Source organism: Mesoplodon mirus, assembly GCF_964341445.2.
Source record: "Mesoplodon mirus genome assembly, chromosome: 2".
In the NCBI taxonomy this organism is placed as follows: Eukaryota; Metazoa; Chordata; class Mammalia; order Artiodactyla; family Ziphiidae; genus Mesoplodon; species Mesoplodon mirus.
The window spans coordinates 203552108-203578975 of record NC_138977.1 but is presented as its reverse complement, the minus strand read 5'-3'; the positions used below and the strand labels follow the sequence as shown (position 1 = coordinate 203578975).

At 39.1% G+C, this 26868-nt stretch overlaps 1 protein-coding gene across 1 annotated transcript; it reads left to right on the top strand.

The window, feature by feature from the left end:
- The first annotated feature begins 433 nt into the window (after positions 1-433).
- On the top strand, positions 434-26868 carry OGA (O-GlcNAcase). The gene is made up of 16 exons (XM_082630265.1): positions 434-719; positions 4067-4118; positions 4580-4677; positions 6223-6353; positions 8121-8292; positions 9481-9579; positions 11248-11532; positions 13532-13690; positions 14730-15343; positions 15735-15909; positions 19313-19398; positions 20351-20455; positions 21148-21233; positions 21515-21707; positions 22931-23090; positions 24735-26868. The coding sequence occupies exons 1-16, from the start codon at positions 521-523 to the stop codon at positions 24869-24871; spliced, it is 2751 nt and encodes a 916-aa protein (XP_082486391.1). The 5' UTR covers positions 434-520; the 3' UTR covers positions 24872-26868.

Below are 26868 nucleotides of genomic sequence, written 5' to 3'. Positions count from 1 at the left end.
CCCTACCGAATGAAGCTCAATAGGCTGGCCCAAAAGAAGGAGGGGGAGTCGGGTTGAGGGGACCGGTCTGAGCCGGTCTCCGGCGCAGGCGCAGTGCGGATAAACAGGAAGCGGGAGGTAGGGGCAGCAGCAGAGGAGATCCAGGGGCTTCGGGAGGAGGCAGCGGGAGAACGAGGATTATCGGAAGGGCAGCAGAAGCTAACTGAGAACGAGAAAAGGAGCCTTGGCCATCTGCCTCCAGGGAACGAGAGGTTGCAGCCTCGCTCTCTGCTTAGGCTTCCGGCTCCCCAGCTAAGGCTGAGGCTGCGGCTGACAAAGGGCTCGCGCTGGTGCCGCCGCCCTTCTCATCCGGGCATTAGGGTCCCTGCGGCGAGGGAGGGGGAAGGGCAGAGGGGGAGGGGAAAGAGCGGAGGGGCGCGCGCTTAGAGCCGAGGCCGTTTCTGGGGCTCTCCGGGCCGGCGGCCCAACGGACGGAGGCCAAGGAAGACCTGCAGAGGTGGCGGCGGCCGGGGGCAGGAGGATGGTGCAGAAGGAGAGCCAGGCGGCGCTGGAGGAGCGGGAGAGCGAGCTCAACTCCAACCCTGCCGCCTCCGCGGGCGCATCGTTGGAGCCGCAGGCAGCTCCAGCCCCTGGAGAAGACAACCCAACCGGGGCCGGGGGAGCAGCGGTGGCCGGGGCGGCAGGAGGGGCTCGGAGGTTCCTCTGTGGCGTGGTGGAAGGTGAGCGTTGTGGCGCGGGCTGGGCAAGAGCGTCCTCCCTCCCTTTCCACCCCAGTAGTAATACGTTCTTTCTTTTTTTGCGGGGGGGAGGGGGCTCTAAAAGGGGGTTATTCCCTTGGGTCTGAAATTTGACCCTGCTGAAATGAGGGAAGAGGCGAGAGGATGGGCAGGTCTTTTCTCGCGTTCTGAAACGGCGTCGAATTCCCTCCCGGCTATTAACAAGCCTGACCCCACCCGCCTCGGGCTTGGAGCCAGGCATGCTCCAATGGAGGCGGTGTAAGGAGCCTAGTCTTAGGCTCTGAGTTTTACGTCTTTGTACCTTGGGATGTTATTCCCTAGGGTGTTTTGTGTTCAAATGGAGAGATGTGTTTAGTTTTGTTGTCCCCACCCTTTGAAAAAAGACTACCCGTACAGGTGTGCTAGTTATATTGCTGGAGTGAAGAGAAGCACTGTCGTCTTACAGTTTTACAGATTCCTTTCTGCTTAGAATTTTTGTTTGTTCTTGTGTTTTTGTTTGTTTTTTTGCTGGCCAGTCCCGAACCCCCCATCCTTTGAAGATTGATTTGCAGCCTAGAAAATTGCCCTTTGCCAACTACTGTGCCTTGCCTCTGAGGGATGAAGCTTTGATTTTAATAGTATTTGAGATACGGAATTTTAGTGACTGCAGAAGAGGTGTAAAAATTCCCTTTTCATTTCCTTCCCATTTCCATTTAAAAGGAATGATGGACGTTTTTGGTGGTTGGGGAAAATGACCAGAAGATTGTATCACAGTTCATGAATGTAATGAACAAATGTTGGGCTGTGCATTCTAAGCGAAGCATGAATCAGTTTCATTATTGCTCTTTCCTGGAGTACAGCATGTATTTGAACTCTCTGAAGTATTTTGGGTGACCCAGGGTTTCTTAGCTGTATACTTTATTAGTTCTCCCCTATATGTGGTGTGCATAGGAGTAACACTAAAAAATACTGGTCTTTATGAAAAAAACAGAAAGATGTGGAAAAGGAAAGAAGCATTGTCCTCTTGGCTGAGAGCTTTGGTACTCACGGAGTATTCATTTGAAAGATGGGTGGTGGTTATACTACATTAGATAAAGTTTGATTGTAGGAGAGAACATACTAATTGGCAGCTACCATAAGGAATGAAACGGCTCAGCAAAGTTAACTGTCTTGCAGAATTTTCGGGAAAACAGAATGGAAAACTGCCTGTGTATTTGACTGGAGTCAGTGTTTATGAAAACATGATTGCTTTGTTTGATTTATCCGTTGATGTATATATAGGGCTAGAATCTGTACTTTGTTATGTAAGATCTTGGGGTGGAGGGTGGGAAAGGGGTGCTGGGGGATTAGAAATTTTAGAGCTAGACTAAAGTGAATCTAAGGAAACTTGCCTGTCTATTACACCTTCAGTAATTATGGAGAAAAGTTAGTTGTGGTTTAGATCAGTTGGTTTGTTTTTCAGAATAGTATTAAAAGGGAACTAGTTTACTTAAAATTGTCTTATCTATTGTCTTTTCTCCTTTCAATTCCCTAGTATGTTTTCTTGGTGACTGAGCACCTGATATTTTTTTGGTGTTTGTTTTGCTTTTCTTTCCCTCACAAACCTTTGTTGATTTTATTTATTAATTTATTATTTATTTTTGAGGTTAATTTGCTTTTATTTGCCAGTATAATTTAACTACAGTGGCCTGCAAACTTTTTTGATCTAAAAAGTACATTTTACATAACAGTCCAACAAACGCACACACATATATAATATGTATACATATATAAAAGTGAAACAAAAGTTTTGCTAAAAACGTCTACCCTGAGTGTTCTTTTTTTTTTAAGACTTTTTTTAAAACCAAGTATGAACTGCACTGACACATCATAATCACCAAAGTCCCCAGTTCATCTTAGGTTCAGTTTAATGAAGTGAATAGTGTTGCACGTTCTGTGGACAGACCTTTGTTGATTTTAACTCATGTGTAACAGCACTACTTCCTCTTTGCGGTGCCAATTAACTAAAACCATGAACCTTACTCTCAAAGAGCAAAGTTAGGATTTCTGAAGATTAAAGTGTTAGTCACTTGAAAAAAAAAATTTTTTTTCATGTTGAAGCAGCTCTAAAGGGAAGTTTAATGCCTACTACTTTAAGAGAAAAATGATAATGCAGAGTGTTGTAGGAAAGCTATAAAGACTTGTGAAATTCACCTAATACTTTAAATCACCTGTAAGAGAGTAACCATTGAATTGTCCAGATTGAAAGTGCCACAGTTTCATATATTAGTATGTAACGAATTTTTCTTAGGCCTGTCATTGTCTTTGTGGTGCAGAGTAACCATTCTATCTAGAGTGGAGCTTACTACTGTTCAGAAAGTTTGATTTTTGAGTTAGTTTCTTAAACTGTGTGTGTGTGTGTGTGTGTGTGCGCGCGCGCGCGCGCGCGCAAGGAACATTATGTGTTCAAAACACAATTTGAACCATTTTTATGATATTCCTGGGAGGTTGTCTTTACCTCTTGCAGATGATTAGACTGAGACGGGTTGGAAATAAAGGTTAGGCAAGCTGTAAGGTGTGATTAGCACAAGCCGCAGCTCTAAATACCAGTTTGGTACTTATACCACTACTTAAGTCATCATTCTGCAGTTCTGTTTCTTGCAGTGTGCATTACTATTGCTTTGCCCCCATCTAGGATACTCTGGAGTGAGTCACGTTCTTGAATTTTCAGTTGTTTATACATTTGCTCTGGAATTGAGATTGCTTGAGAGTTTCCTGTTTGGGCCAGTTCCAATGTTGAATTTGTTGAGTGTAGTTTAAGGCATTTTTTGGGTCCCTTTTATAATTTTGGGAACCAAAAAAAAAAAAGCCATCATAAAATTAGATCAATCAGATTCTTTTCTAATTCTGTCCCTGGTTTTTTCCCTACCTTACTTGTTTTCGCCCCTTCCCCCTCTAAAAGTGGGTTTAACTCTCCTTCTAGGTAGTAATTGTTATTATTAGCAGTTTGTGGTTACTTTGCTTCCCCTTTCCCCACTGTAAGATTGAGATAATTTTTTTTAAAGTTAGATTTAAATATATTTGGTATTTTTTGGCAGTGAAAAGAGATGATGTTTAGCTATTTTTAGATGACTTTATCGCATAAATAATGTGTTCATGGTAGAAAACCCAGAAAATTTACCTAAGCAAAAAGGGAATTAAAATCACTTTAAAATATCGCCCCGAAACACCTTAATGTTTTACTAAACATCCTTCAGATCTTTGTCTATTGTACATATTTTTTACAAAGTGGTGTTGTATGTATTGTAACCTGCTTTTCTCAGTAGATAGTTTATCACATTCTTATAATTTCATTCTTACTTTGTATCTAGGATTTTATGGAAGACCATGGGTTATGGAGCAGAGAAAAGAACTCTTTAGAAGGTAATTTTTTTATTACGTGAAGGAGAGTCTTAAACGATTAACATTTCCTTTTTTTTTTTTTTTTTTTTAACATTTCCTTTTGTTTGAGGAAATACACTGAATAGGCCAGGTGCCGTTTGATGATTTCTCAGTTGTAGAAGTTACTTTACCTTGGTCTTTTTCCTCTTCTTCACCTAAGCCAGTGGTTCTCAAACTTTCCTGGGAAAGCTGGATAGGTTTTGGGCTCATCTGTCTTACTCAGAGCTGTTGTATTTTTATTTAAGACTGTTTATAATATGTTGACATTCCTTATAATATTTAATTTTTTACAACTCCACTGGATTACAGAAAGGTTAAAAGCTACTGCCCCAGAATATTAGCTTTTTAAGAGACGGAGCTGCTCCAAGAAAAGGAAATAAAGTGAGATTTACAGGTTATACATGTTGCCTGTTTATATACGTGTAATTTTTTCTTCTCTTAAGGCTCCAGAAATGGGAATTAAATACATATTTGTATGCTCCAAAAGATGACTACAAACATAGGATGTTTTGGCGAGAGATGTATTCAGTGGAGGAAGCTGGTAATCTTTTTCTTTTTAATCCATAAATTCTGAGTACATGAAGAAAACAGCTATATTTTAAATGTAGTTGTACAAGAATTAAGTATTCCACTTTCACTTTGTAGGTAGTTTTCTTTTATATGGTAACTCTGTGTGTTAGTGCACATTGAAAGAGTAGCTCTAACAGTGTGTAGCCATGGTGTGATTTACAGGTATACCAGTCTTACTTCACCTGTTCTGTGGTCATAAATTGTACTTTTTAACTTCTGCCAGTGGACTAAACAGTGGGCCATTAGACAAAGAGGTGCTGAAGCAGGGCTAGGCCTAGGGCAAGGCAAGTGAGGGGCTTGCCGGCAGTGCAAATTTTAAAGGACTCCAAAAATCAATAATCAAGATGAATAATACTTTATTATCCATTTTTAAAACCAGAACTAATGCAAAAAATCCACAAACAAAATACCAAAATTTAAATAAAGATAGGGTTAGTACTACTGATCCTTTTGCTTCAGGCTCAAGTATGGCTTGGTCTTGACCACTTGATTTCTGTTACTGGTCCTCTCTTTATTTAAAATGAAGGGCCTCACCCTAGTCTGGGCCTATACTGAAGTGAAAAACCATCCTGAACTATCCTTGTTACATGTGTTCTTATGTCGAGTTAGTTACATAAAGTTCATAATTAAGAGAAGTAAATTAGACAAGTGGTGCTTTTCTTTGGGGACTTGAGTGAATGGGGGAACATTTTCATACCTGGAATTAAATGGTAGCTAACAAGATATTTGGTTACAGAGCCCAGTCAAGGCACTGAAGGCAGAAAGTTTTCTTAAAATATGAAAAGCAATTAAAACTCGATCTAGTGTTGTTGTTTACTACTCTATATAACTTAAGTGTCTTCAACTTGATTATTTTCTGGTGATGCTGGTAATGAAATTTAATATGATCAAAATATAGTCAAATGACTATCTTGAGATACCACTGAAAGTTATTTAAAGATACATCCTGTGGTATGGAATAGTCAATTTACTTAGGAATTATGGAATTATGACATTATGGAATGTCAGTTTACTTAGGAAAATTGTCTTTCCCATTTTAGAGACTTAAAACTGTGATGAATATTTTTCTTGTAGTTACAAAGATGTGAAGATTGTTAAGGCCATCACTTAACCCTGGTTCTTAAGAACACATTTTTCTTTTTTTCCAAATTATGAAGTTGCTATATGTAGATGTATTTATTTAGGAATTCCAGTTGTACAGAGACAGCAAAAATGAAAGCATACCTCTCAAATATTATAGGAAATAAAAATGTTTTGTATTCAGTAAGAGAATTGATGCTTAATTCAGTATTTTTGAGAAATGGCAATGCTTTTATTGAGTTCAGGGTGACGTTAAATCACATCAGGTTTGTGCCATTATGTATTGTCACATTGGACCTGACAATTTTGTAGAATTTAAGGGACTTTTTTTTTTTTCTTGACTCATTGAAAATTGGAGAAAATAACCTTCAGTTTAAAGGTGAAGGCTCTTTTAGTTTTTGTGGTGCTTTCTTAAATCATGGACTCTATTCTTTAGAGCAACTTATGACTCTCATCTCTGCTGCACGGGAATATGAGATAGAGTTCATCTATGCTATCTCACCTGGATTGGATATTACCTTTTCTAACCCCAAGGAAGTATCTACATTGAAACGCAAACTGGACCAGGTAATTTCCTTACTTTTTCATTATTTTTCCCTAAAAGTTTTCTGAGTTGCTTTTATGATGTAAAAAGGAAACCAAATTCGTAGTACTTCTTTGTTTCTGTACAAATTTTTTTACTTTAACTCTTTTGATAAGAGGAATATTTTCTAAAGTGAGTCAAAAGAGCTTTACTGGAGGTACCATTGCTTCTCAAACTTCAGTTTGCATAAGCACTGCCTTAAAACAGTGCTTAGAAGTGATGCTTAAAAGGGTTCTTATAGGGCTTCCCTGGTGGCGCAGTGGTTGAGAGTCCGCCTGCCCATGCAGGGGACACGGGTTCGTGCCCCAGTCCGGGAGGATCCCACATGCCGCGGAGCGGCTGGGCCCGTGAGCCATGGCCGCTGAGCCTGCGCGTCTGGAGCCTGTGCTCCGCAACGGGAGAGGCCACAACAGTGAGAGGCTCGCATACCGCAAAAAAAAAAAAAAAAAAGGGTTCTTATAGGCTCCATTCCCAGAGATTCTTAATATAGACTTGAGGTGGAGACTTACCTCAGATTCCAGGAAATTCTGAGTGGTCCAGAGTCACATTTCCAGAAACTCTGTTGGGTGCCTGACTGAATTTCTGAGTGAGGTTATAGAAATAGGTTCACTCAGTTATATGGACAAGAGATATAATTTAGTTTGGACATGATTGGCTAGTTTTCCAAAATGAGAAGAAAAACTAGGTAAACGTGTAAGCTGTTGGTGAACCTGATTGGAGTCTAAATTCTGCTTAACATAAAAGCTGCACATGTTTTTTGGTAAAGTAAGTGTGCTGTTTTTTAAAATATATATATGTTTCTTTTTTTTGGCCGTGTGGTGTGCGGGATCTTAGTTCCCTACCAGGGATTAAACCTGCACCCCCTGCATTGGAAGCGCGGAGTCTTCACCACTGGACCGTCAGGGATGTCCCCTATATATGTTTCTTTAAGCAAAAGTTTATATTGGATTTCCCTGGTGGTCCAGTGGTGAAGACTCCACGCATCCAATGCGCGGGGGTGCGGGTTCGATCCCTGGTCAGGGAACTAAGAAATCCCGCTTGCCGTGCAGTGTGGCCTTTAAAAAATAAAAATTATATTATTGGTGGCATTAAAATGGCTGGTAAAAAATTTAAAGTAGTTTGGGAGGTTCCTAGCGGTCCAGGGGTTAGGACTTGGTGCTTTCACTGCTGGGGCCAGATTCAGTCTCTTTTCCGGGAACTAAGATCCCACAAGCCGTGTGGTATGGCCAAAAAAAAAAAGTTAAAGTAGTTAAATTTCTGTGAATAAGCTTTTAAAAGGTTATTTACGTATTTGATCATATTCTACTATGTTGGTCTTTCTGATTGATGGTTTAGATTTATGTGCAAAGAAATTAATAGCATCAGTATATCTTGACTGGGACAGGTGACTTGGGTTTGTCATGTCTTAGAGTTTATTTATTGTTCACGGTTGGGTTTTTTTTTTTTTTCTGTTTGGTTTTCTGTAGTTGGCAGTGAAGGAGGTAGAAGGATAAGCTGCATTATAGAAGCTTTGTTAGACATATTGGCATATTGCATTCAAACCCAAATGAAAAAATGGGTCCCCAAACTGTCTAGCTGTTTAACATAGAAAATATAAAGGCAATGGCTTGGCATTGAACATTCTACTAAGGAAAATATTTGACTTTTAAGTATAACTATTAAGTATATACTTTAATATTTGAAATCCTTTGTTTTTTACTCTGTAAGATGAGCTGGTAAAGCATCTTGTTTTTTTTTTTTTCTTTTCCTAGGTTTCTCAGTTTGGATGCAGGTCATTTGCCTTGCTTTTTGATGATATTGACCATAATATGTGTGCAGCTGACAAAGAGGTATTCAGTTCTTTTGCTCATGCCCAGGTCTCCATCACAAATGAAATTTATCAGTACCTAGGAGAGCCAGAAACTTTCCTCTTCTGTCCCACAGGTATTGTATATAATAGCTTTATATTTAACTAGTCTTCTTGAAATATATAACTTTCAAAAGACCATGTATGGGCTTTATTGTGTTGTCCCCTCTCCCTTTGGTATATAAAGGTAGGAATTCTTTTTCTAGAAGATATTTCTGCACATCTTAAATTGGAGAGATTTTAGGGATTAATAAATGACAACTGAATAGGCAAAAGATTTTATGCATTTTTTTGGTACTGGAAGTATATGAACATTACATGTTCAGGATTAGAGGAGGGGATAGTATTATAAAAATGAAAGCTAGAAAAAAGCAAATTTACATTGCTTTTTAACTTAGTCACTTCTCATATCCTCCTACTTGTTCCTTTTTTCTGCCCTTGAATATCTGTATCCCTTTTCATTCCTCCCACTCCCATCTGGGCTCTTAACTTCCAGTAGTCAGCATAGAAAGCTTAATAATTTCCCCCCCCCTTTTTTTTTCCCCCTCTCATCTCTCCCTGGTTCCTTCCATTGAAAATGTTTTTTCTCTTTTTTTGCCTCTCAAAATTCAGCCTATAAGAAAAATTCCCTAGGCTTGATTTCTTGTTCAGGAAGAGTTTAAAAAGTTCTAAGAAATTTTAGACTGAATTTATTTAACTGTGTATATGTCTATCTTAGAGTATTGTGAGCCATGAACCTTATCTCAGTGGTCTGATACTATGTGAATACTCAGTGTTTAATAAGATCATACTTGGTAATTACTTAATTCACTGCAAATTACGATCAATTGTAGTTGAGTACTAATAGCCAGGGGCCTAATATTGCATTCTTTCTATTATGATATTATGAATCCAGTCTATTTGGCCTCTGATCGTAACTGAGAAATGTAGGCAATTCAGAATTATGTAGAAAATGCTAAAAATTCTAATTATTTCTTTAGTAAACTTGTATTTCTGGTGACCATAGGACCATAAGGATTGATCTGTCCTAATACTGGAGGAAGAATATCAGATTTTATGATTTGATTCTTTTTTTTTTTTTTTTTAAGTTGAGTCATAAATGAACTACCCACTTGAGTTTACTTCTTTCGGGACATAACATGGAGGGCTTTTATCATTTGGATGAAAATAATTTAGAATTGGTAGACATTTTTATCCCTATTCAAAAACTTATGACCATTTCACTCCTGACTGTTTTACTGATTAATTTTTTCCCCTACATTCAGAATATTGTGGCACTTTCTGTTATCCAAATGTGTCTCAGTCTCCTTATTTAAGGACTGTGGGTGAAAAGCTCCTACCTGGAATTGAGGTGCTGTGGACAGGTAAGTCTTAAAAGATTTAGACAGTAAAACTTTTAATTAACTAGGACTTGGGAGTTGGTTGTTCTGGTTAATTGGATACTTTTATTTATTTTTAAAGTTTATTTTTATTTTTTATTTTTGGCTGCGTTGGGTCTTGGTTGCTGCATGCGGGCTTTCTCTAATTGCGGCAAGGGGGGGCTGCACTTCGTTGCATCGTGCAGGCTTCTCATCACGGTGGTTTCTCTTGTTGCAGAGCACAGGCTCTAGGCTCGCGGGCTCTAGAGCGCAGGCTCAGTAGTTGTGGCGCATGGGCTTAGTTGCTCTGCGGCATGTGGGATCTTCCTGGACCAGGGCTGAAACCCGTGTCCCTTGCTTTGGCAGGTGGATTCTCAACCACTGCGCCACCAGGGAAGCCCCAAATTGGATACTTTTAAAAAGCTGAGCCTTGGGCTTCCCTGGTGGCGCAGTGGTTGAGAGTCCACCTGCCGATGCAGGGGACATGGGTTCATGCCCCAGTCCGGGAAGATCCCACATGCCGCGGAGCAGCTGGGCCCGTGAGCCATGGCCGCTGGGCCTGCACGTCCGAAGCCTGTGCTCCGCACCAGGAGAGGCCACAACAGTGAGAGGCCTGTGTAGCGCAAAAAAAAAAAAAAAAACAAAAAACTGAGCCTTAACCAGAATATTTTGTTATTAATTCTCTTTCTTTTACAAAGTACACATTCTTCACTTAGTATTAAAAACATCTTTGAGGTTTTATAAAGCAGAAACTAACACACCATTGTAAAGCAATTATACTCCAATACAGATGTTAAAAAAAAAATCTTTGAGGATTTTTCAGTGAGTCTGAATATCAGTTACTGATAAACAATAGATCTGTAGGGATCTGGGCTAACAGGTATTGATCCCAGCACTAGGAGAATGTTGTATTTTATAAAATGAAAGCTGTAATGCTAGATTGACAGTAATCAATGAGCTGTATTAGCTTTCATTCTAAGAATTAAGGGCAGAAATCCTCCCAGGGTTTAGGTTAATTAGACTTTGTCTAATTGAGGATATATTATAATGGTAAAAAATGGTTAACATGGAAATTTCTTTCTTATTGATGTATCACTTTGAGGAAAGTTACCCAAACCTTAAATATTCCTGCCTTTTAACCACTAGTTCTATTTCTGGGAATCTGATCTGAGGAAATGTAGGGCAAGGGGAATAAAGCTGAGTAAAAGGACATATTGCTGTGTTGTTTTAAAAAGAAAAATTGTTAGGAAATATAACAAGGAAAATAAAAAATTATATGCAGTGTATTTTGAAGAACCATGTATGAGAGTCTTTGTTGTTTCTGTTTAAAAATTTCCTCTGAGGATTTATTTATTTATTTATTTATTTAATTTATTTATTGAAACATTTTTATTGGAATATAATTGCTTTACAATGGTGTGTTAGTTTCTGCTTTATAACAAAGTGAATCAGCTATATGTATACATATATCCCCATATCTCTTCCCTCTCGCATCTCCCTCCTTCCCACCCTCCCTACCCACCCCTCTAGGTGGTCACAAAGCACCAAGGTGATCTCCCCTGTGCTATGTGGCTGCTTCCCACTAGCGATCTGTTTTACGTTTGGTAGTGTATATATGTCCATGCCACTCTCTTGTATGAGGGTCTTCTAATAAATGGTGATCGTTATTTCTAGGTCCCAAAGTTGTTTCTAAAGAAATTCCAGTAGAGTCCATTGAAGAGGTTTCTAAGATTATTAAGAGAGCTCCAGTAATCTGGGATAACATTCATGCTAATGATTATGATCAGAAGAGACTATTTCTGGGCCCATACAAAGGAAGATCTACAGAACTGATCCCACGGTTAAAAGGAGTCTTGACTAATCCAAATTGTGAATTTGAAGCCAACTATGTTGCTATCCACACCCTTGCCACCTGGTACAAATCAAACATGAATGGAGTGAGGAAAGATGTAGTGATGAGTAAGTAGATGACTTAATTCTTGACTTTGGGAGGAGGGTTGGGATTAAGTAGAACCATTGGCAAGTATGCATTCTTCTGTCATCAGGGTTTAAGAGGATTTTTTTAAGGTGGTGTTTAGTCCTGTGAATGAGATGTATATGATAGAAAAAGGGCTGCTTGGACTGCCTTTGTGCAAGTTACTTAATAACTTCTTGGCCTCAGTTCTCTGTTTTTTTTTTTTTTTTTTTTTTTTTTTTCTTTTTGCGGTATGCGGGCCTCTCACTGTTGTGGCCTCTCCCGTTGCGGAGCACAGGCTCTGGATGCGCAAGCCCAGCGGCCATGGCTCACGGGCCCAGCCGCTCCGCGGCATATGGGATCCTCCCAGACCGGGGCACGAACCCGTATCCCCTGCATCGGCAGGCGGACTCTCAACCACTGCGCCACCAGGGAGGCCCTCAGTTCTCTGTTTTTAAAATGTGACTTAGCCTTTGAAGTCTGAGTAACTAGACAAGGTAGTCTTTTAGTGTTCCTGTTATCCCTTGAATAATTCTGATTGAATTTGTGTTTCAGGTGATTTTATTAAATGGTGTATTTTAGATGGCTAAATATTCTCCTCTGAGTTACTTAATATATACTTTCAGCTTACATTTATGAAACATATTCTCATTTTAGACATTGGGGTAGGGAATCTTTTCTTTATGGGAAGTATAGTGCCTTTAACCTTGCATTCCCAATAATTGATAATAAGTGGACATTTATGACTGACTTGTCCAGTGATTCTAAAGTAAATGTTTATTATTTATGAAAAATTCCTAATTGAGTTCCAAGTAGGAGAACGCTGACTAGTTGTTTATTCACTAACATTTAAACACCTATTTATCAGACACTAAGGATGCAAAGAATAAAATAGTCCCTACTTTGAAAGAATTTAGTCTGGTGTTAGATAAAGCAGATAGGCAACTGTACTATAGAATGATAAGTGCTGAGATAATTATCTACAGAGTGCTAGGGAGAACACAGGAGGCAGTGATTACTTCTGCTAAGCAAAAGTGCTGGTAAATGATTTCATAGAAGAGGAGTTACTTACACTGGGTCGAAGTATGCGTAAAGTCTGCTGGGCATTAAAGGGTTGGTGGGCTAGAGATGAAAATACTAGACACTGAAAATTTCAAGTTACCTGAATTTTGGCTCATTGGGGGGTATTGAAATGTCACATTATGGTGCTTAGTGGTATGTAGTTGAAAGTTGTGTTCTGTTTCTCAATTCTGTACCCCTACTTCCAGTTCTGTTTATTGAATTAATGCTTCCCTTCAAGGCTCAGTCATTGTCACCCTCCTCTCCCCAGTAAAAAACACAGAGTTAGGGATATAATCTCAATCCTCTCTGTATACATGGCTGTTAGTATCTACCTCTTTTAAGGCAGAGCATGAAGCACATTAACGACTGGTGGACATTAGCCAGACTGGCCTGTGTGCAGGGAAGTAAGAAGGAAAGCTAAGAATAGTGGGATTTGAATACCAAGCCAAAGAGAGTTCAGACTTAATTCTTTCTACCACTACCCTGGTTCTTCATTATATGCTTATTATCTGTGCTCATATGTGGGCTCTCCATCAATTTTCTCTTCTCCCCTCAATGCATTTATTAATTTGCCCATTATTTTTTCATAATTATTTGCCTTTTTAAGTTATAAGCCCCTGAAGGGTAGGGAATCTTTTCTTTATGGGAAGTATAGTGCCTTTAACCTTGTATTCCCAATAATTGATAATAAGTGGACATTTATGACTGACTTGTCCAGTGATTCTAAAGTAAATGTTTATTATTTCAATTAGAATTTTACATTTAGCAATGCATTTAGATGACTATTCTAGGTGAAGTGGGTTCAGTGAAGGGTCTTGGTTGTGTTTGCATATTATGCTTAAGGTTTGTTCTTGTTCCAGTTCTTTGCTTTTCTGGTTTTACTGTAACAATTAGTGTTTTGTAATGAAAACTGTTTTTGTGCTCTTTCTCTTTTTTTTGCAGCTGATAGTGAAGACAGTACTGTGTCGATCCAGATAAAGTTAGAAAATGAAGGCAGTGATGAAGATATAGAAACTGATGTACTCTATAGTCCACAGATGGCTCTAAAGTTAGCTTTAACAGAATGGTTGCAGGAGTTTGGCGTACCTCATCAGTACAGCAGTGAGTTTGGCCTTCCTTTGTAAGGGGGTTGGATCACATTGTTTGAGACATAAAGAACATTTGTGATGTGTCTTCTTATAGGCCTGCCAAGCAAAATGAAATTTAGGAATCTAGAGGATAAGGTTTTTTAAATTTTACTTTTGGTCTTAAATAGCTTTTATTTTGACGGAATGCTAATTTTTATATATATACATATATATATTTATTTTATTTATTTATTTTTGGCTGTGTTGGGTCTTTGTTGCTGCGTGCCGGCTTCCTCTAGTTGTGGTGAGCGGAGGCTACTCTTCGTTGCAGTGCGCGGGCTTCTCATTGTGGTGGCTTCTCTTGTTGCGGAGCACGGGCTCTAGTTGCGTGGGCTTCAGTAGTTGTGGCACGCAGGCTCAGTAGTTGTGGCTCACGGGCTCTAGAGCACAGGCTCAGTGGTTGCGGCGCATGGGCTTTAGCTGCTCTGCAGCATGTGGGATCTTCCTGGACCAGGGATCGAACCCATGTCCCCTGCATTGGCAGGCGGATTCTCAACCACTGCGCCACTAGGGAAGCCTGCTAATTTGTTTTTAAAATATCTTTTTTTGAAGTAGTTTTTAAATACAGAGCTTCAAAAGAGAAGAAAGGGCTTCCCTGGTGGCACAGTGGTTGAGAGTCTGCCTGCCGATGCAGGGGACACGGGTTCGTGCCCCGGTCCGGGAAGATCCCACATGCCGTGTAGCTGCTAGGCCCGTGAGCCATGGCCACTGAGCCTGCACGTCCGGAGCCTGTGCTCCGCGATGGGAGAGGCCACAACAGTGAGAGGCCCGCGTACTGCCAAAAAAAAAAAAGTAATAGGTGTTGGCATGTTTATGATCTGTGTTTCCCCTCCTCTCTTCCTTTCCCCACCTCCCAGTGGTTTAGAGAAATTGTACTTTTCTTGGGGCTCAAATTATTTGGAATCTCAAATTGAGGCTCTTAGTTAGAGATATGATAAGAAGAAAACATTTATCTAGATCTAATTTGTTCTGTTTCTAATTCTGATTATCTTTCTGTCAATTTGTTTTTATAGGTAGGCAAGTTGCACACAGTGGGGCTAAAGCAAATGTAGTAGATGGGACTCCTCTAGTTGCAGCACCCTCTTTAAATGCCACAACTGTAGTTACAACCGTTTACCAGGAGCCCATTATGAGCCAGGGAGCAGCCTTGAGTGGTGAGCCTACAGCTCTGACCAAGGAAGAGGAAAAGAAACAGTCAGATGAGGAACCCATGGACATGGTAGTGGAAAAACAGGAAGAAACAGACCACAAGAATGACAATCAAATACTAACTGAAATTGTTGAAGCTAAAATGGCGGAGGAATTGAAACCAATGGACACTGATAAAGAGAGCATAGCTGAATCAAAATCCCCAGAGATGTCTATGCAGGAAGATTGCATTAGTGATATTGCCCCGATGCAGACTGATGAACAGACAAACAAGGAGCAGTTTGTGCCTGGTCCAAATGAGAAGCCTTTGTACACTGCAGAACCAGTGACTCTGGAGGATTTGCAGTTACTTGCTGACCTATTTTACCTTCCTTATGAGCATGGACCCAAAGGAGCGCAGATGTTACGGGAGTTCCAGTGGCTTCGAGCAAACAGCAGTGTTGTCAGTGTCAATTGTAAAGGAAAAGACTCTGAAAAAGTGAGTATGCTTAATTTACCTGTTTCTCTAGCCTGGATGGGTCCCCATGCTGTTGATACAGGGGAGGTCTTAAATGAGAATTGACCACATCTTAGAATGTGTTCTGTAAAGTAGGTACGGACTCTTCTGAATCTGATATATACAGTTCCTTAGTTTGACCTTATAGTAGTTAAGAATGAAGGAAAGTCAAAATTGATTATTTTAGGAATATTTGTCAGTTTGGGGAGACAAACTTTTATTGTTTGTCTTTAAAAGTTTAAGCTCATTGATTCTTTAATTTTTAGTATAAATTTGCAGGTACCTGATAACATAAACAGCTTAGTTTATAAACTGTGTTTTAGATTGTTGTTAAACTTTCCATTTTTTGAGTGTTTTTATTGCTCCTCAATAGATTGAAGAATGGCGGTCGCGGGCAGCCAAGTTTGAGGAGATGTGCGGACTAGTGATGGGCATGTTCACTCGGCTCTCCAATTGTGCCAACAGGACAATCCTTTATGACATGTACTCCTATGTTTGGGATATCAAGAGTATAATGTCTATGGTGAAGTCTTTTGTACAGTGGTTAGGTAGGTATACCAGGAGTAATCTCTTCTCCTCAGATATATTGTCCCTTAAAAAAAAAAAGACATTATCCCACAGGGAGAAAAACATATAGGGAATTGACGAACTTCCAACTGTGTTTAAATTCTTTGCCTAGATTTCAGAAGTGTACCCATTGTTACAGACTTGAGGTGCAAGCCTCACTAAATATACTGAGCACGATGATTTTTCTCCCTTGGGCTAATTCAGCATAAATATCTTGAAAATGTGTCAGAAAGTACTGACTTTAACTTGCTCTGACTGAATGCTTCCTGGATGGAACCGTGTATACCACTTTTATCTGATTTGGAGATGAGACACTATGAATTGTGACTCTGTAAGCTCTCTGCTGCTTGCTGTGTCTTGATGACATTAATGCTGTGTTTAATAGAAGAATTGCTGAAATGACCTAAGGGGGTCTGGAAAGAGGAAGCCATCCTCCCACCCCTGTGCGCATGCGAGCTTTAGTGGTAGGCTATTCTGGTGCTACTTGGTATTATTTCACAGAGCTTTTTCTTTATGCCTCTACCAAGTAATTGGTTTTAGCAGGGGATAAAAATTGCAATCCTCTGAAAACTCTGCTTCATTAAATAGACTTCTCTTTTGAAAACAATGAATTTTTTTTTTTTTTTTTTTTTTTTTTAAATTCTCAAACTTGGTAAAAAGCACCAGCATGGCCAAGTTTCTCCAGGGATCTCATTTCATTTCCAGGTTTTCAGTCCAGCTATAAGGAATATCTAATGGACTTATGCATAGCACATAGCAGGCAGCAAGGCTAACTGACATGTCATAGTTTTCATAGTAGTCACAAATACTATGATGGGTTACATACTCTTGGCTGTGAAATAGAAGTGTGAAACACTGTGAGCTTAGAGTAACTCAGGAGTAGTAGCAAAGAGATTTCTCACTTTCTGCGTATATACTTTTGGACTCTTAAATATAAAAAAAAAATGTTCCTGTGATACAACTAATTAGCAGCTAAAAATAGAGTCTCTCATTGTTAATTTGAAAGTAGAGGGAATTCCCTGGCTGTCCAGTGGTTAGGATTCCACACTTCCATTGTAGGGGGCATGGGCTTGATCTCTAGTCCGGGCACTACCCGCAAGCCATGAGGCACAGCCAAAAATAAAAAATAAATAAATAAATTGGGGAAAAAGAAAATGGAGAATTTTGGGTTCCTGTATATGTAGCACAACAGGTAAAAGAGAATTTTGACCTCCTCTTGTTAAAAGGCTCCAAGATACCTCTTTTCTATGATACACGTCTGCCCTTAGGCTTAGGAAAAACCTCTATTGATTGTTGGATGATGGCATTTGCCTTCCAGGCTTTTGGCCACGAGGATATAATTAACCCTTATAGGGATTGAAGTTCTTAAGTTTCCAACTTGCAATCCGGATTATTAAATTTGAGAAAGTGTTGCTTAAAACATTTGATACTCAGCTTTTAATTCAAGAATTACTAAAAATTCTTGATTATATACAGTATTGCTGCTTTTTCCTCTCAGGCTTTACCTCTGTACTGTGCAGTTATGGGGGCAGCTTTCCCAGATTGTATATAGTTGTTGTACGATCTCAAGGTCAGAGCATCTTAGAAGCTTTAAATAATCATCTAGGCATCCACATAGCTTTACAACAGCTCACGACAAAGAGAGTATTTTCATGGTTCTGTAGTAATTTCAGGGAGTTACTGATTAGTACCCTTTGTTTTCCTCTAGTCTCCAGTCCAGCTGGCATTCAGTCCTTTAAAGAATGTGGCTATGCAGTACTTTTGATTACTAACGACTTCTATTATCTTCTTCCCCATTGTGTACAGATGGGAGAATCCTCAGCACAAGTTCTACTACTATTGGATGGACAGCGGCAGATGTTCACAGCGCGTCATGATTAATTAGTTTAACTTAAAAGGTTCTGTGAGGTAGCTCAGGTAGATTTAAGGGCAGTAGGCATGAACTGAAGTCACGTTTGCGCAGCGACTGAGGCATTAACCATGTTTTCATTTATACAGCTCTTCGTACATGCAGCTTTTTATTGTAATAGTTGGAAGTGCTAGTTACGTTGTAGTCTCAAAGTGGGGGGTAGGGGAAATTGGCTCATCTTAAAGTTTTAGACGTGTAGTTTTTTCCTGCAGTGTAAGTTTACACTGAGCTATGGAATGGGGCAGGTTCTCTTCATAACCTAAATTTTGACCCTATTTCATATTTATTTTACAAATATTACATTATATATATTTTTTTAAGTACCCCTACCCCTGAAAAATGACAACCCTGGATATAATCTCTTAATGGGCCTGAATTGTCAACAAAAAAATTGGTTTGCTTTGGGACTGTCTGACTAGCACACTATGTATTGTACTGATGAGACTGTTAACTTGAACAGGAGGTAGAATGCTGTCTTCAATTGGAAAAGAACTATATTGCGCTGCTTTATCTTGTCAGAAGACTAGGCAGGTGATTTTGATTTGGCCTCCAAATTATCTTTTAATTATCTTATTAACTTCCTTTATTGCCTATGGAAGGCAATTATAATTTGCTTTTAATTATCTCTTATTATTAGCTTCCTTTATTGCCTGTGGAGTTGGTTAAGTGGTGACCTTAAATGCTGACTTTTGGGCCTCAAAGCCTGCCACTCCATGTGTGAGCTAAGTGCGCTGCAAAGATTATAGTGGTTGATCAGAGGAGCCAGATACTGTCATACTTTCAAGAAAAGTATGTTTTAGATGTGGACAAATTAGGAGCATCAGTTGGCTCTCCTTAGTTCTCAGAATCTGTCAGACTGATATTGTTACTAGCCAAGTCTGAATTTGGATTGCCCTTGTCAGAAAAAAAAAAAAAAGTACTCATTGCATTTCATTGTCAACTTACTGAATAATTTCTTTTACTTATTCTGCTGACCTTAGTTTTCTGACAAGATTAACCCCTTTTCCCCCCTTTTTCCCTTCCCTGTACCCTTCCTCAAAATGTAAAATGTGACTTCAGACAAGTTTAATTCCTTCATGGGCTGTGATAATAAAATGTCTCATCAATCTCACTTCATTTCACTTTAAAGTTACTGTAATTTTGCTACAGAGCAAGCAGCTGCCTTGATTTTTACAGCTGTACGTAGGGAATATATAAGCGTGGCCCAGACAAACTTGACACTTTTTCCTTCCAATAATTTAAGAAAGGGTAGAACTCTTTCACTAGAACAGTGATTATTCATTGATCAGAGGAAGGAACATCAGTATTGAAATTCCATTACAAATTAAAAAAAATTATTATCACAGCCTTGTCCTGAAACCCTGGATTATTATTGTTAGCTATTTCCACAAAGTGTTTGTTAGTTTGTTGGACGTTTGAGACCCCAGGAAATCCCCTTTCTCGTAACGTTCTCCGCTTGGATCTGATCTCAACAGGGTGTCGTAGTCATTCTTCAGCACAGTTCTTAATTGGAGACCAAGAACCCTGGGCCTTTAGAGGTGGTCTAGCAGGAGAGTTCCAGGTATCAATATGAATTCACAACTGAATTGACGTTTTCTTTGTCTTATGAGAAACCTTATGTTGCGCATCAGATGGCTGGAAGGATTGGTCTGCCGAAGGCTTTCTAGTCCCAAATTCAATTAGTTACATAGCTGGATTTTAAATCAAATTTTCCTCCTCTTTCACAGTAATTTCTGAAGGAGATGCTGCCAATTCCCCCCCGCGCCTGCGAAGCGCAGCGGCTCTAGGTATACACTTCACATTGTTTCTTTGCAGGTCGCACAGCATTTTAATCTGCGCCCGCAATGCACAATGCGCGCATGCTTGTCTGCCAATGGAAACTCCATGAGCAAAAAGGACGAGTGATTATGCAAATGAATGGTGAAAGGGCTTTTGGATATTTTCCCAATTATTTTATAAGTAATACTTGTACTTGAAAGAACAGTCCAGGAATGAAACTTGGAACAAAATGCGCAGTTTACTTGGTGCTGGAGTTTGTTCATGGACTTTCAGGCGCTCTGCTTTTCTCCCCCCAACAGGTGCTCTGCTGCGCACAGCAAACTGAAGCGCATTGCTTTGGGGATAAAGCGTCTCCTGGACAGATAACCCTCTTCAGACCAAACCTCTCCTCCTGACAGTCTGTTCTGCCATCTTTTAGTGAGAGATGGTTGATATAAGATTGGTTTAAAAGATAGATTTGTCATAATTGGAATAGAATTTTTTTTTTTACTGTATATTTAAATCCCCAGTAGTATGACACTAAAGCTATGTAACTCAGTTTGGGTAATTTCTATTCAGAAGCACTCCCCTCCCCCAGCAAAGAGGTGTTTTTATTAGTAAAGCATAGCACACCCCTCTTCTTTAGGTCTGCCTGCAGTAGCCAGTTAATGTTAAGTTGGTAATCTGCAGTGCACACTCATTAAAAGTAAGTATCTTCCCAGCACTAATCATCTCCCTTTTTTTTCTTCCCACAGCGTTTGCTGCCAATTGATGGGGCAAATGACCTCTTTTTTCAACCACCCCCACTGACTCCAACCTCCAAAGTTTATACTATCAGACCATACTTTCCTAAAGATGAGGTAATCATCTACCTGTCAACTTGGTGTATGGTTATGGTGAACACTTAATCCTTTCCTTTGAACTCCCTGGTTAAAAGTATCAGTTTTATGTCTTAAAACTTGAGATGGAGAAAGTTTAACTAAAACATTGAACATGGGATGTTTAAAGAAGAGCTGAAGGAGTTTAGACTCAACATCTCATGTCAGTTCTTTTAAAAAAAAAACATGAAATGTATTCAGAGTTGGAATTACTGAACGATGTCTGAATGATCTGTTGTTCTCAGCTGATTTTCTCCTATATATTTTCTGCAGTTTTCAGTTATGAAGTGCTTACAGGCTGCTTGATAATCAGCTATAGAAATAAAAAGCATGCCTGCTTAAAGACAATAACATGTTTTAAACATTTGGGATGTATAGAAAACTGAGAGAGACTCAGCCTCATAGTTTGCTGGATTTTGAATCCACTACTTACTGTCTAAAACTATCTCCTGCAAAGCAGTTCTCACTGTTTACTATAACCATGCTGTTTTCTACTGGCTTAACAAATATGACTCAATAAATTTCTATTTAACAAAGCAGAGGTGATATTTATGACAAGCCAAACGTTTTGTTACTCCCTCTTCTAGAAGTCCATTCTGACTTAAGAGTCATATTGTTGTTAAATACTGTTGCCATTTTTCTTGATGTGTTGCTTAACTAGATTATATTTTCAGGCTTCCGTGTACAAGATTTGCAGAGAAATGTATGACGATGGAGTCGGTTTACCTTTTCAAAGTCAGCCTGACCTTATTGGAGACAAGTATGTGATGAAGTATTCGGATTTGTTGGATTTGGGAGTAGACATTTCATAGCCAGGTTTATCAGGTTGAGGGGAGGTGCTGACTGGAAATAGAGTTTTTTAGAAGTCCTACTTCAGTTGTAATAAAATCTGAGCATTAATATGTGTATATTTCCAGTTTGTATTTACATCAAATGCAGTTTACACGCATTGTCATTCGAGTGTATTGGGCCTTACATCACTGAATTCTAACGTTTTGTGTTAGTAACTTAACTCACTCTGGTCTCTTTTCTTGTGAGCAGGTTAGTAGGAGGGCTGCTTTCCCTCAGCCTGGATTACTGTTTTGTCCTAGAAGATGAAGATGGCATATGTGGTTATGCCCTGGGCACTGTGGATGTGACCCCCTTCATTAAAAAATGTAAAATTTCCTGGATTCCCTTCATGCAGGAGAAGTATACCAAACCAAATGGTGACAAAGAACTCTCTGAGGCTGAGGTAATACACAGATTTAGAATTATACAATGGTAACTTTTTAGAAAATAAAATACTTATTAAAAAAGCAAGCAGATACATCTTAAAATCCCAGTGCTTACTGAATTTCTCACAGAGAAGAATTCTTAGGGCTTATTCTTATTAGCATGGTATTTTCCACTGTTCCCTACAGTTTTTGATTTGGAAGCATTGTTGTAATACTTTCTCAAGTAAAAGCACAACGTAGACAATTAAAGAACCTTCTTTCTCCCTCCCTTTCTGTTTTGAAGCACCAAACTTAAGGATGTTATGGTCTCTTCTTTGGGTACTTAGGGCAAGTTTAGGTAATTAAAAATCTCTCATTTGCGTGCTAATGAAGCTGACTTACTTTCTCAATAATGCATTTCTCATGGTAATTAAAAACTAATAGGAATGAACTTTAAAAATAGTTTCTTCTTGAGGATAATTTTTATTTTCAATAAATACTTTTAGAGAATATACTTGGACTCGTATTTGTGACATTGTCTCTATGTAGTAGGAGGCTGGGTTGGAGTAGGCTCCCTTACTTGGGATTTCATCGACATGACTGCAGCATGCTGGTGATTGAGCTGTTGATGTGTTGCTTTTCCATATCTGACAGTTCTCAGCATAGGAACCTATGAAGAAAAACCAGTGTGTCTCTTATAAACTTTTTTGTAAAAATTGTGGTAAAGCATACATAGCATAAAATTTACTGTTTTAACCATATTTTTTTAGTGTACAGTTCAGTACTGTTAAATACATTCACATTTTTGTGCAATACAAACTTTTAAAAAATTGTTTTATTTTGAATTATTTATTTTTTATTTTGAATAATTTTAGATGTACAGAAGTTACAAAGATAATACAGAGCTCCAGTATACCCTTCACCCATTTTCTACATTTGTCCTAGTATGAGAAACCAACTTTGGTACATTGCTATAAACTGCTCACCTTACTTACCAGTTTTCCCACTAATGTCCTTTATCTGTTCCAGGATCCAATCCAGTATAAGTATACCACATTACATTTAGACAAACTTTGAAAAAAATAAAAACGCTTCAGCTAGAATTATAAGCTAATTAATTCTGCATGTGGTAATTTTATAATTACCAGAAGAGTTACTGAATATTGCTTTCCTTTTTCTGTTACTGAGTTCTGTAGTTGGGATATATGGATTCATAATGAGTAGCTACTGAAAGTCAAGAGATTCTTCCTAAATTTTACAGAAAATTATGTTGAGTTTCCATGAAGAGCAGGAAGTGTTGCCAGAAACTTTCCTTGCCAACTTCCCTTCTCTGATAAAGATGGATATTCACAAAAAAGTAACTGATCCAAGTGTAGCCAAAAGCATGATGGCTTGCCTCCTGTCTTCACTGAAGGCTAATGGTGAGTACATATTCGTAGAGTTGCTGGTATTTGGGCTATGTCGGGACAGGACTCTATTTTAGGATAAAAGGAAAGAAGTGAATTTACATTCCCTTCTCCACCATTTATGGTTTTGCTTTTGAATTATTAGTGCTACAAGAATTGGATGTGTATTAATCATTGAAAAATACTGCTCTTTTACACTATGAATGCTTATTTTGAGCCCCAATTAAATGAGAAGTGTACGTTTATTTTGCTAGGAGACTTATAAATGATAGTTGAAAATTAAACGAACCTCGGGAAGACTTCATTTAGGAATGCAGAGTCGCTGATATTTTTTGAGTTTGTTACTTAAACCTTCAAAAATACGTCGCTGTACCTTAATGGTATGAAAACTTTTTCTGTAAAGGGCCAGATATTGAGTATTCTGGGCTTTAAAAAGGCAACATACAGTGTTCCGTTGCATGTTCTTTTTTTTTTTTCCGGTACACAGGCCTCTCACTGTTGTGGCCTCTCGCGTTGCGGAGCACAGGCTCAGCGGCCATGGCTCACGGGCCTAGCCGCTCCGCGGCATGTAGGATCTTCCCAGACAGGGGCACGAACCCGTGTCCCGTGTCCCCTGCATCGGCAGGTGGACTCTCAACCACTGCGCCACCAGGGAAGCCCTGCATGTTCTTTTTTTTTTTTTGCAGTACGCGGGCCTCTCACTGTTGTGGCCTCTCCCATCGCGGAGCACAGGCTCCGGACGCGCAGGCTCAGTGGCCATGGCTCACGGGCCAAGCTGCTCCACGGCATGCGGGATCCTCCCGGACCGGGGCACGAACCTGCGTCCCCTGCATCGGCAGGCGGACTCTCAACCACTGCGCCACCAGGGAAGCCCATTTTTTTTAAACAACCTTTTAAAGCTGTAAAAACAAAAACAACACAAAACAAAAACAACTTTTTAGCCTTTGGCAATACAAAAATGGGCAGCTTGTTGAGCACTAATTAGAGGGTTCTTGATGTGTGAGGATGCACTTTTGTTGCATCTTTATATCATTTGATTCAGTGGTGTCCCCTTTGTAGGATAATTTAAACAGCTCTGTTCAATGAAATTATAATTCTCAGTGTTGTGCTTGGAACTGAATCATGCAGGTGTATGAGGTATGTCTTTAACATATAAAACACATTCTGGTTGTATTGGCTTGCGACATAGGCTGGAAAAGGCTCTGTGGGTCCCTTAAAGATACTTTACATAAATATAACATTCAACAGAGGTATTCTTTGCCTTCAGGTTTCTTATAACCACTTTGCCAAAAGATTTTCTTTCTGGGGAAGAGTGTTACTCACCATGCAAAAAAAAATTTTTTTTTTGAAGTATATTTGACAATTAAGAATTGTATATATTTAAGGTGTACAATTTGATGACTTGAAATACATTGTGAAATAATCACCATATTAAAGCTAGTTAACATATCCATCACTTTAAGGTAGTTATCACTGCAGTATTGATGAATATAAATATTGACTTGATATAAATTTTAAAAAGTGTATGAAATTTAGGGGCTGGTATAGATAAGCCAGTACTATGATCTTTTTGAAACATATTAGAGATTAATTACAATTCATATTCATAATTCTACGAATTAAGTGACATTTATATTTTGATTTTTTTTTTTCCCCTAGGCTCTCGAGGGGCTTTCTGTGAAGTGAGACCTGATGATAAAAGAATTTTGGAATTTTACAGCAAGTTAGGCTGTTTTGAAATTGCAAAAATGGAAGGATTTCCAAAGGATGTGGTTATACTTGGTCGGAGCCTGTGATGTTTGTTGGCACTATGAACTGTTGGGAAGTCTCTTCACTTCACCTGGTGGGTGGTGGTTGGGGTCTTCATACAGCTCAGCCTCTGGAGCGGCAACAGATCGGCTAATTCAGATTGGAAACAATGAGGACTATGTAAAACTCACTCATCATGCTTAGAGACTACTCGCTGGTTGGATAAAGATAGTATTGCTGTAAATCCTGTATGAAAGAGATGTGGGCCTCCTTATTGGGTCTTGTGTTAGGTGCTGAGACCTCTTATGTGGGCTTATAGGGAGGGGGTCTTCAATAAATGTAGTCAGCACTGTTCTCTGCATCCAGTGTGGTTGCATTTCTCGCCTAAGAGTAATCAAAATCATTTGTCATCCTCCTCGGCTTATTAAATGCAATGTACCTCATTCTTTGGGGACATGGCAAAGATGAGAAAGATTTGGTTTCAGAGGCTTCAGGGTGGAGAGTCCAAGTGGGATGGTTATGGCATAGTTTAAGCTGAATAAATGATTTCAGTTTGGGCGGTTTTTCTGCTTTTTGTAAAGCCTTGGCCAGTTGTCTCTTGTGACCATTATCGGTTCAGGCATATTGTGCTTTGTAGGGACAAATGTGCAGTTGTTTGTGGCAAAAGCCTAAAAGTGACAAACTTGTAAATTATTTTGTATATAAACTAAATTAGCTGTAACCTGACTATCCTTTGTGTTTACTGTTTTTGTAATTTTCCTTTTGAAAATGAAAGGGTGTGATTCAAGATGGCACTTTGAATATGTAATCAGTGGAAAGTGTATTTTCTTTACTTTTGTCTTTGTTTTTTTAGAAGTTTTATTTTCGAAGTGCCTCCCACCTAGGGCTAGGCCATGACCACTTTGGGTACCAGAGCCTAACTTCATAGGACTCAATCTGTTGCAAAGTGCAGTCACTTCTGGAAATTAACCTCAATTCAGGTCAGCATGTGAAATGTTAGTTTTGACTTCTGGCAAGTAGGGTTCAGGGACTGATTGATCCCATTTGCGCACAGGTCAGTTGTCGTTTAATTTCAAGACCTGTTACTGCTGGTTTTATTAAATCAGTCTTTAGTTCTTGCATGTTTGTATCAAATTTAAAAGAGTGAGCACACTTTAACCAATGACTTACGGTTACCCTTTTCTCTTTCCTTTAACCACAGGTTCTGAAAGCTTTCAAGTATTTTAATTTAGATTTGGTGTGTTTAAGGGTTCTGAGCATGAGGCTAGCAAGTAATCTCTTCAGGATTCATTTTTTTTTAATCAAGGCTGGCTGGCTTCTCCATAGATTGGTAACAGTATTTTGTTATCTTGCTTCCCTGCAGTTTTGTATCAGCAATTTAACTTTGAGCTGAGAGCGGGGAGGGTCAAGAAGAAGGAAATTTTAAACATATTTTCTTTCATAGATTTCCATCAGTGTGGGCTTTGAAAAGAGTCTTTTAAAGCATTGTACCTAGTGACTTTCAACCAAAGCCTGTGAGTGTGAATGGGTGAGATGAACGAAGGAGGCCTCTTCACATTCAGGGTTAGAAACCTGCAACTGATAGCAGGATACATAAGGTATGCTGGACAACGGGAACCAAGTTTGCGTTTTCAAGGGCTGAGATGAAGGGAAGTTCTCTACAAGATACTGTTTAAAACGGCTTAATGTCATTTGGTCTTCTCTTTACATTTTGTACACTAGTGGACAGTTCTAGCATTTTATCTGGAGGATTCATTCCATGGTCGTCATCCTGTGGAATCAGGATTTTTAGCAAGTTTGCTGCAGCTTTATCTTGGCTTTTAATAAGTTTGGCTGGTGTTCTGGTCACAGAGCTAACTATGAAACATGTCCACGCCGCTAGGATTGTTACAGTGCTATGCTATCTATCTTCTGTTGTTACGACTATTTATTACGGTTGGGTGGTATTCCATTGATTGTTTAGATCACAGCTCAGTTTCTGTAGAAAATGAACTGTAAAACCATCTGAAGACCATACAAGAGGCAAAATAAAACTTGAAGTGAA

Bases quoted from the DNA above. Each gene is read 5' to 3' on its own strand.
- OGA (XM_082630265.1), top strand. From the start codon at position 521: ATGGTGCAGAAGGAGAGCCAGGCGGCGCTGGAGGAGCGGGAGAGCGAG. The intron at 9,580-11,247 runs GTAAGTCTTAAA...CGTTATTTCTAG, and splicing joins AATTGAGGTGCTGTGGACAG to GTCCCAAAGTTGTTTCTAAA. The intron at 20,456-21,147 runs GTAATCATCTAC...TTATATTTTCAG, and splicing joins CATACTTTCCTAAAGATGAG to GCTTCCGTGTACAAGATTTG.